Source organism: Pan paniscus, chromosome 9, assembly GCF_029289425.2.
Source record: "Pan paniscus chromosome 9, NHGRI_mPanPan1-v2.0_pri, whole genome shotgun sequence".
NCBI classification, from domain to species: domain Eukaryota; kingdom Metazoa; phylum Chordata; class Mammalia; order Primates; family Hominidae; genus Pan; species Pan paniscus.
In genome coordinates, this window is record NC_073258.2 from 8,375,798 (window position 1) to 8,387,164 (window position 11,367).

At 41.4% G+C, this 11,367-nt stretch overlaps 1 protein-coding gene across 1 annotated transcript; it reads left to right on the forward strand.

Moving 5' to 3' along the window:
* Positions 1 to 922: 922 nt before the first annotated feature.
* Positions 923 to 10,859, forward strand: LOC100988476 (olfactory receptor 56A3). Its single transcript, XM_055094045.2, has 4 exons — positions 923 to 1,321; positions 5,541 to 5,697; positions 7,027 to 7,303; positions 9,519 to 10,859. Exon 4 carries the CDS (start codon positions 9,555 to 9,557, stop codon positions 10,500 to 10,502), a length of 948 nt encoding a protein of 315 aa, XP_054950020.1. The 5' UTR covers positions 923 to 1,321; positions 5,541 to 5,697; positions 7,027 to 7,303; positions 9,519 to 9,554; the 3' UTR covers positions 10,503 to 10,859.
* The last annotated feature ends 508 nt before the right edge of the window (positions 10,860 to 11,367 follow it).

Below are 11,367 nucleotides of genomic sequence, written 5' to 3' on the forward strand. Positions count from 1 at the left end.
GTCACTTTCAACCAGATGCTACTTCACCCTTATGTCCAACTGCCAACCTCTGATTTAGGCCCCCTCCCCAACGACGCCCCTTAACAGCAGGAAGTAGCCAGACGAATTCGTCGCCCCTTTTCTATAACCAAAAGGAGGTTGGACTGATTGGATCCCGGTGAAGACCCCAAGATCGCAGCCATCTTGGCTGCCCTGACTCAGCATTCCCGGATTCGCCAGTTCCCGCCATCCCAGCAGCCATCTTGGCTACCCTGACTTGGCATTTTCGCCTGTTCCCACCATTTATTCCCGCCATCCGGACAGCCACCTCGGATACCCTGACTCAGCATTTCCGGGTTCACCTTTCTTGTTCCCGCTGCCTCAGTGAACACGCATGCCCACTAAAGCACGTCACTCATCTATATAAATGCGCTACACCTTTGGCACAGCGTGACTTCCCTGGCCTTCCCCCTGCGGACCAGTGAACCTCGCCCGAGAGCTCAATAAAGAAGATTTTTGCCCTCTCTGTCTCGCCTCTCGGCCTTATTGAGCCACGGTGCCCTTCCATTGCCTTTCACTTACCGGGGTGACCCTTCCGGGACTCCGCTGGGATGTGGCGTCTCATCTGGAGCTCACCTCCTGAAGAGAAGCGTCCACAGCTTCACCGCCATGAAGGGAAAAAGGAGAGAGAGGCGGGGAGGGCCACGGAGTCCTGGTGGCACTCCATGTTCCTTCACAAGTCTTTGTCCGGCGGGACAAGGTTTACAAGAAGCGCCAAGCTCTTCGCCAACCAAGTTCCTCCAGAGAAACTGAGAAGCGCGTTTGTGTTCCAGCAGAACGGAGTAAATTGCTTTGGGCTGTGTGTATTTAAAGGGGCAAGGAACGCAGTCTTCTGATTGGTGTGCGTCCGCTCGCCGTGTCCATGGTAACCAGCTAACGCCCTGACCCGGCCCGGACCTCAGCTGCGGGGAGACTACCGGAAGCTAAGGAGAACAGCCCGCAGCCTACGCCGCGGGGCCCTGGTGACCGGTTTGGTTAGTCTCGGGCTCTCGAGTCTGCCAGGAGTCTAACAACGCAGTTCTCCTCTCCGGCGGTCTCAGGTTTCCTCTTCAATGGCACAGATTTTTGCCCATCTGTCCTTCTTTTTCTCCCTACCTTTAGTTCCTGTGATTCAGGTGCCTACAGCACGGAGACCTGCCACCGCGCGCAGGTGATGTCTTGAGACATGGTGCTGGGGTCCAACAAAGTAAAGGCCAGGAATTTCTTTCTCCTGGTGATGAATAATTACTGGCCGCATTGATTGATAGCATATTCCATTCTAGACGCAGGACACACCTATGAGGTATGGTCTCTCTGATTAAATTTTATCAACGCATTGTGGTTAAGGAATGTGTCCAAGGTATAGACTGAGCAAAACCAAACAGGGATGGGATCAGACCATGTCTTAACCATGCAGTCAGGTTGTGGGAACGAGCTTGAGAAATACATTTCTGAGTGCCTTAGACCAGATTGCCTGGGAGGGGAATGAAATGAGGATGATGAGGCTGGAAGGTCAGGCTGAGATCACCTGGGCTCCTGATCCCACCATTCTAGACCTGATTTCCACGTGGCCCCAGGTATCCCTGAGATAGCTCACATGACTAGAATGTAGGAACGTGGTCCTGCCTCTCTTGGGAGGCAGTCTTGGCCTAGTCCCCATTTGGAGACTCATTTGGAGAACAAGACAGATTTATACTTCACTGAGCACCACTAAGTAGCATTAGGCCCTTTCAGCATCTAACTTGAAGTGGTCACTGTGAGAAGTCTATATCCTGTTCTTTTCTCTGCTCAGGTGTTCTTGGGATTCTCTGGGTCCTCTGGCTCACAGCCTTATGCACCTGCTCTTCCCTTCACAGCCTAGGAGACCTGGTCTTCTCTGGGTCAGATGCCCATATCATACAGTAGGAATAGGGGCTGTTCGATTTCAGAATGATTCCATCAAATCCGAGACAACAAGCTAGCTTAATTTAGGTATACTCCAACATTGTCAAAGCCTATTCAATAGAAAATATGTAACTTGTTTGTGCAAGTCTTTCATAATTATTTTCATGCCATATGTTTCCGTTTCAATCTTAATAATTTCTTGCTTCTGTGATAAGCTAAATCCTCCAAATCTTGGACCCCATAAGGTGTCAGAGACCAGGGCCAGGGCCCTGCTTTCCAAGGCCTAACAGGATCTGAATGTTGATTTCTATTCTGGTTAACTATTGGTGTCATCTAAAAATAAGCATTTATTATACTAATGAATTTGTGCATTGTGAATTCAGAAAGGGAACAGTGGGGAAATCTTGTCTGCACAACAGTGACTGGGTCATGAGCTGGGTTGGATTGAATTACTGGATGTGACCGTGACAGCTACGCTGTACCATGTAGCTGTCAGCTGAATTTCTTGGTTCTAACTCGTGTGACATGTACTGCAGCTGGGATGTCCAATATAACTTTTTTACTCACATGTCTGAGATGGTTCAAACATCAGAGCATGACTGAGCATAGGCCTCTCTTTGTGAGTCTTTTCCATATAGCTAACTGGGGCTTCATCACAGCAAAACTGTCTCAGTGCAGTCAGATATCCCCCTAAACAACTTAACTAAGAGATACTGGTAGAAGCTACAAGGCCTCTTAGGAGCTTGTCTCAGAATTCAATCCGTTTCACTTCCAACACATTCTTTTAATCAAAAGTGAATCCAAGACTCATCTCAGATTGAAAATAAGGGGATCATACAAAGTATTGATTCCTCACTAGCATGCTACATTGGGGGCGGGCATCTTTTGAGATCAGCTACAACAAATACTGATGAGGTGAATTAAATTACTCTAAAAATTCTCATATTATTCAGCTTCTAGCCAAGATATGATGAAAGGGACTGAATTTGCTTTCCTAACTGACCTAAAACAAAACAAACCAAAAGTGGAATAAAATATAGTAAACAATGAGTTTCAAGACAGTAGACATCAGGCAAGTAAGGACAGTAATCCCTGAAATATGTGAAACAAATGAGGCAGGCCCTACAACTGCCCCAGTTTTCTGTCTTCAAAGAGTTTCCAGGCTGCAGTGCAGGGAAGAAAGACCAAATGGAACTCAGTGGAGTCCCTAAGTGGAGGAAATGTAATTGGAGTACAGAAAGACGAAAGCCGCTAAAGCTCGCAAGAAAGAATACTGGAGAAAAGAAAGCTGCACACAGAGAGAAGCCTGAAAACCTACAGAGCATCTTCCTCAAGTAATGAATGAATGTGTGCAGATGAGGACACTAACCAAGGTGGAGGAAGGGAGGAGGGCACCTAAAAGAATTAGTGAGAACAGTATCCAATCAACATACAGGGCCTGAAATAGTATCTGTTTCCACCGTCGAGAAAGGAAAGCATTATAATTCATAAGGCATTGGAGAAAATTCTCAAATGGTCTTTCCTAGTAGTGAACAGCAGTCAAAAATAATAAAGTCAACTTACACACAGCAACATGTATAAATTTTAAGATACAGCATTGATAGAAAAAGAATAACATTAGATTTACAACCCAGTGACAGTTATATAAATTCAATTTAAAAGAATTTTTTCATAAATTAAGTATATCCCTGTATAAGCATACTGAAAATTAATTAAAAAGATATATTTTAAATCCACTGGAGTTTTCACTTTTCTAACGGGAAGGGAAATAGGAGGAATGTTGGAAAATACAGGAAAAGAAATAAAGCAAAAGTCTTGAAGAAACTTATGATGCTTGTTTCCATTAGTTGATAAGTGTGAATAATTCATATAAGGTTCAAAATGAAAATAAAACCTAAAGGAAAAACATAGTTGCTAACTAATATTGGGTTATTTATAAATTCCATTCTTAAACCTCTCACCACAAAAAAAATTATTATAGGTCTTTTTTCTCTGAATATCACATTGCATTTTCTCAGTAAGATTTTGTTCAGTTTTCTCTTGCATTTTTATCATAATACCTTCATAAAAGTCATGATAGATTAACACCAATCCATTCAATAGCATGGTTTGGGCAGTGCCTATCAAACAAAACAAGCAGGAAGCCCACAAAAATTTCCGTTCACTTTTTGGATCCACAGAAGCTGCTCAGTGTGCATAGGCAGATGAATATGAACACAGATGGATGTGAACATAAGATCCCTGTACCCAGGAGATGTACTTACTGCCTACAGGACAAGCAGTCAATGTAGCACTGGATTACCGGGGGTTTTTTGTCACAGAAAGAAAGAGGATAATTTTCTTCTCCCATCTAACTGCCTGTTTTTCCCAGGAGGACCTTTTGGTCCTAAGGGAAGAGGGATTAAGAAGTTCCCAGAGGTCAGAGTTTCTGAGGCACTACAATTATAACTGCCCCAGATACTTCTGGAACTAACAAGAGCTCCAATATTAATGGAGCCAAACCCCATGCTTCACATTTTCTGTGAGTCTGGCTAGAGGATGTTAAAGGTGGCTATACCAAGATTAGCCAGAAGACTAGAGAGATCTCTGTCTTCAGTCCCTATCTGTGCTCTTTTCCATTCCTGGGTCAATACTGCTGAAGTAGTCTGAGAAGGAAATAAATAAAGACTGCACCCTGTCGCAGGTAAAGAGGCTTATGTGCTCTGGGACCTTCTCTCTTTTGCCATCCTCTGGGTGCTTGGTGGTAGCAGAAATGCAGGAAAGTTGCAATTTGTCTATAGAAGATTAACAGGCAGTGTGAGAGCTAAAAACTGCATAATTTGGAGCCAAGTTAAGAAAATTTGGAGTTTTCAACTCTGAATATGGAAATTTAGTGGCTTTAAAACAAAGAATATGCCTACCAATGTCTGAATTATAAAGTTAGAATTACATTAGTTTCTATAACTTCAGAGGTTGAAGACAAAGACCACAGTTCAGGACCAGTGGAAGTCAGGAAGTAGTTCAAAATATTTCTGATCAAAATTGCTAAAATCTACTTCTGACAAGAACAGAAAACTACGCCCAGAAGAGCAGCTAGCTATCTGTCACTGGATGCACTGAATAATATCTGAAACTACACCTGAGAGAGGTATCTTACAGGCCTGCCTGAATTTTACCAAGATAGAACCCTAGCAACTCTTTTACTTTATAAAACAGTGTTTCTTTGGCACTATTCTGTGGGCCTATCTTGCAACCTGGGAAAGCCTAGGCTGATGGTCTCTCCTTTAGTCTTTGAGCTTCAACTTCTTTGGCTTTCTCATCTTGTTCCTGGCTGGAACTGGAAACCATTAGCTCCAGTTCCTAAGCCCTAGTGTGCCATTGGCAAGTTTTGATTACAAACCAAGATTGAATAATGAAAGGAGAAAAGGAGCAAATGTGTTTCCAGATGCTTTACTTCTAGGGATGAGTACTTTATTGATGCTTGTTGAATGACTGAAAAACAGGCAGAAACATTAGAGAAAATAGAAGGAAAAAGGAAAAGTCAGTGAGTTAGAAAAATAAAATAATCCTCCTATGTAATCCTCAGAAATTTCATCTTAGTGCTAAAAATAAGTATCCCAAAGCTCTTCAAGAGACAGAAAATATACTTTTTCCTCTAGGCTTCTCTATGGATACTCATGCCTAAGTCACCAGATCTTCCATTTGGCTCTACCCTGCAAAGGTCATTTCAAGATTTTCTCTACTTCCAAGCACAAAACATTTAATTCCTTCTAGGAGTCCTTTGTGACCCCTGGAGAAGAAAAGCTACTTGGAAAGGTAAGAATTGGGGCTGTGATTTTTCTTTAAAAAAAAAAAAAATAACCACCTTATTTGCTTCAGGTTTTTTTAAATAAAATAAAACATTACTGAAGTTTAAGTCCCCTTCATACACTGCAAAAGGCTCTTAGAACAGATAAAGGACTTCAATAAAGATCCAGGATATAAAATCAATGTACAAAACTTAGTAGCATTTCTGTACGCCAATGAAGTTCAAGCTAAGAGCTGAATCAAGAATGCAATCCTAGTTACAAGTGCCACAAAAAGAATAAAATACCTGAGAATACAACTAACCAAGAGGCTGTGATTTTTAACTGTAAAAATTTTGCAGAAAGTAGGATCAGAGGATGCAATGAGCAAAGGAATAAATGACAAGAAAGTAATGCAGAAGATAGTGTTTAAAGGGAATATGTGGAATTTAACAGCCTGTAGTTGTACTTGCTGTGGGTGCAAAGTTAATTGGGGTTGGGTCAATTATGCCAAGTTCTAGGCTTAGAAGGTCTTACTGGTTTTTATTCCACACTTACAAGTTAATGTATTCAAAGACAGAGAAGGAAAAGAAGTGAATGAACATAGTGCCCAGGGCATGAAGAAGGGTCGTTAGTCACCAACTCGAGGCTGGAAGTTTTGTTCTAGGGGTTATTATCTTGAGGACCTCCTGTAACTCCAGTATGTCTTACTCTCAGTGAGCCACTCTATCAAGGAAAATGGCAAAAATATTAGAGAAGAGAAAGTAAGATTGGAGGGTGGCAGGTATGAAGTGCATAGAGAATGATTTTATAATCTTTATTTAACCTTGAAGGGGTTGTTCCTTAAGAGTCAAAACCAGGAATACAATAAAAGACACAATACAAAAGGGGAATAAGGAGGGAATTGGAGCCTATGAGCTGTGGGAAGCAGGAGTCGGAGTTGCAAGAGGAAGGGAGAGGGAGAATCTCCAGACTGCTGAAAACAGCCCTTAGAATTGTATGTGTATGGAGAGTGTGGGTGGAAAAGAAAAACCTACAAAATATATAAAACAAAATCCCAAATAACATAAACATGTATGCATCACTATGGTGACACAGGGCACAGGCGTATTCCTATTTTCACTGGCTTGGACCTGAATGAATTATTTAGACTTTTATTTTCTCCACAGTTGAACCCTGAGAAACTGTAGGAAGACATGTAAAACCACTAAAATATGATTTGCCTATGTGAAAGATAATTGCTAAAATAATCAACTTACCCTACCTACTTCAAAGTATTATGAATCACAAATGAAACGGTATGTTTAAAATTCATTTTGAACTTACCAAAGTCATTACTAATATACCCTATTATTTGCAGGAGAAAAGAATTGGGAGAATATCTAAATCTCTTCTATATATGAGGTGAAGGGCCATGCCTGGCAGACTACATGGGGAATCAGAGGATCAAGAGGAGTGAAGAGAGGATCCCTGGAGGAATGCCCGTCCTCCCTCCACTGACAGCAGCCACAGTTACTAACAGGGTCTTTCTGATGAGGAGAATCTGACAGGACCCAGTTGAGCAAGGACTGGAACTGCTTTTGGGGAATAGGAAAGACAACTGAAAACAAAAAGCCTACCTGAACCTCTTCCAAAAAGTATGTTTCCATCAGTAGGAAAATATCATACAGTTTGGAGTTCACAGTTTAATTATAACTTCCTTCCTTGTCACCCTGTCCCTACCCCAAAACTTTTTTCCTCGACAGATTCAATTCTTAAAACTATCAATTGTGTTTTGGGTAAAGTTTGTTTTCTTTTTTATAGGATCAGTGGGGCAAATACGTATAATAGAATTATTTATTGGGTTTGGCCGGGCACGGTGGCTCACACCTGTAATCCCAGCACTTTGGGAGGCTGAGGTGGGTGGATCTCGAGGTCAGGAGATCGAGACCATCCTGGCCAACATGGTGAAACCCCATCTCTACTACAACCACAAAAACAAACAAAATTAACTGGGTGTGGTGGCGTGTGCCTGTAATCCCAGCTACTCTGGAGGCTGAGGCGGGAGAATCGCTTGAACCTGGGAGGCGGAGGTTGCAGTGAGCAGAGATCGCGCCATTGCACTCCAGTCTGGCAACAGAGCTAGACCCCATCTAAAAAAAAAAAAAAAGAATTATTTGTTGGGTCTGAAGGAACCCTAGAAATTAATCCAGCCCAACCTCTATATTAGGTAAGATTAGGATTAGAATAATAACATGGGCAGTTAAGAACCTGGATTTTGAAATATCACTTCCCTTGTTTGTAAGTGGTGATAATGAAACATATTTCACAGAATGTTGAATAACTAAATGGGATGAAGTGCTAAAACAGATCACAGTTCCCAGCAAGTAGAAAGAATTACAAAAATAACCATATAATTTTGTTATATTAGTGAGCCAAAGTGTGAGAAACAGGGCATTTCTTAAACATTTGATGAAAAGGAATTTCACACACTTGATCTTAGCCAAAAGGCTGAGAAGCGATGAAAAGGAATTTTTAAACCTACAAAATAACATCTGAACAGAAACCTCTGTCCCAGTAGACAGAAATATGCACAATAAAACTGCATGATTTGGAGGGCCCCCTGAAGACCTGACCTACACCCTTGCCAAGCTACAGTGTTCTTTTTATGGGCTGTCTTTCACAATGCAGGGGAGGGGAATCTTAGAATCCTTTACCTTTAATGTAAATGTGGGTACCACATCACCCTACTTATAATGACTTTTTTCCAGCCTATCCCCTATGTCACACTCAACTCTCCTCTGCAGTCTCCTAATAATTTGTGCATATCTCTGACATTGCTCATATCATTCATTCTCGTTACACCCATCATCTCCCAGAGTAGTTATAGGTTTGTTTTAGTAAAAATAAGGACAGTTTCTTATTAAATTTTGTGATGCTGGTACCTAACAGAATGCCAGGGAAAAGGGTTAAATGATAAGGGAATAATGGCAACACTGAACTACTGTCAGGAGAGAGGGAAATGTGTAGCTATATCATTACAGTCAAGATGGAAAAGGAAACTGGAAGGAGACGGAAGGACTTTAAAGGTGAACTTCGTCACCCTCACACAATTACAATAAGAAGAACCAATTTTTCATCATGTCTAATGACAAGCATTTCTCCCTGTTAGCTATGTGGAAGTGCCCACTCTCCTTTTAAAGCTGTTTCTCCCAAAAGTTAGGAAGCCTAAAAATATGAACATCTAAAAAATAGAGAGATATTAAGGCAATTATTTGGTGGAATCTATGCCTACTAAATAAAAATGAACTTTTAGACAAAATACAAGTTAACTAAATTTATTTTAGATGTATGATTTTAAAAATCTCTAAGCAAAATAAGTGCAGCAGAAAGGTTAGAATAAGGATATCATGGGGACATGGGGACTAGGGACATTTATCTGAGTCCCTTCCTTGTGCCAGGCTCTGCTATTTATTTGAGCATATTGCAATAGTCAACTTGTAGATGTGGTAGGCTGTGTGTACATTAAAAAGAAAATTGTGAAGAAGAAACCTATGGGTAGAAATTTAGAGTCTCACCTGTCACACTAAAGTTGTTTCCTAAGTGTTTTCTCCTTTTTAGTTTCTCTAAAAAAAACAATTCTATTGAAAATGGACATTGAATAAACATGTATAGAGGAATCATATCACCTCAGACAGCTGTACTGTTTAAAGTGATAGGAATACCCCAGTGACATGACACTGAGGATAAACAGATGAATTTGCTTGGCTCTACATAACCTGCTAGAAACCACAAGTTGTACCTATGACAAACAAATTGTGCTATCTTTGTGTATCAAGAATCCACAGCTAATTTGTAATCATAATTTTCCAGATCACTGAAAGAAAGCAGTAAAATATATGGGAAAATATGACAACACACCGAAATGACACCCTCTCCACTGAAGCTTCAGACTTCCTCTTGAATTGTTTTGTCAGATCCCCCAGCTGGCAGCACTGGCTGTCCCTGCCCCTCAGCCTTCTTTTCCTCTTGGCCGTAGGGGCCAACACCACCCTCCTGATGACCATCTGGCTGGAGGCCTCTCTGCACCAGCCCCTGTACTACCTGCTTAGCCTCCTCTCCCTGCTGGACATCGTGCTCTGCCTCACTGTCATCCCCAAAGTCCTGACCATCTTCTGGTTTGACCTCAGGCCCATCAGCTTCCCTGCCTGCTTCCTCCAGATGTACATCATGAATTGTTTCCTAGCCATGGAGTCTTGCACATTCATGGTCATGGCCTATGATCGTTATGTAGCCATCTGCCACCCACTGAGATATCCATCAATCATCACTGATCACTTTGTAGTCAAGGCTGCCATGTTTATTTTGACCAGAAATGTGCTTATGACTCTGCCCATCCCCATCCTTTCAGCACAACTCCGTTATTGTGGAAGAAATGTCATTGAGAACTGCATCTGTGCCAATATGTCTGTTTCCAGACTCTCCTGCGATGATGTCACCATCAATCACCTTTACCAATTTGCTGGAGGCTGGACTCTGCTAGGATCTGACCTCATCCTTATCTTCCTCTCCTACACCTTCATTCTGCGAGCTGTGCTGAGACTCAAGGCAGAGGGTGCTGTGGCAAAGGCCCTAAGCACATGTGGCTCCCACTTCATGCTTATCCTCTTCTTCAGCACCATCCTTCTGGTTTTTGTCCTCACACATGTGGCTAAGAAGAAAGTCTCCCCTGATGTGCCGGTCTTGCTCAATGTTCTCCACCATGTCATTCCTGCAGCCCTTAACCCCATCGTTTATGGGGTGAGAACCCAAGAAATTAAGCAGGGAATGCAGAGGTTGTTGAAGAAAAGGTGCTAACAAGGACAACTGGATCTCTGAATATCTAAAATAAGATAATTTATTAATCACTTAATGAGTGAGTGGGCTGAAATTCATATCTGTGACTTATAACCTCAAACTGGGTACACTAGATATTGTGTGTGCTTTTCAAAAACATCGGTTTTAATTTAAGTCTATCTTCCTTTTCACCCCTTTCTCAGAAATATTCTTGGCCCTCTCTCATTTTATTCCATGCTTATAATCATATTTTGTCCAAAACACTGACATTCCTTAAAGCAGATTTTAAAGTGAAAAATTTATGTTTCTGAACACACAACTCAATATGTCATGAATTTTGTATCATTAAAAATACAACTGCGGTTATTTTGTTGTGTCTGTTATGTGTAATGTCCTTTTATTCTTATTTTCAGAAAAGGGAATACATTGGAGAAAAAAACACAGTAGTTGAAATTTCAGTCCTCAGTGGAGGAAAGTTGCTACTGGTCTGTAAGTAGGTCTTTTTCTCTCACCCTTCAACCACATCATTGCCTTTCTCTAGTTCACTTTCTCCCCTCACCTCCTCTCTCTCCCTCTCCTTCTCTTTCTCTGGAAGACAAGTAAATTTTTGTAATGTGCATTGCAAGAGGGCAAGGGTTTTGCCTTGATTCCTCATGAGTAACAATTATCAATGAGTTTTATTGGATATATGAGATTCTTGAATCCTCCTCCCCAATGTGTCTGTGCTTAGAACATTTATCTTTCAGATCCAATATATCACAGGTTTTGATATGCAAACAAAGCTTTATTAATGAGTCAAAAGATTGCTGGTATTAGAGCATATAATCTAGCAACAATATTGACACCTAAAATACTTTTCCTGAACATTATTTTCTCATTAATTGGA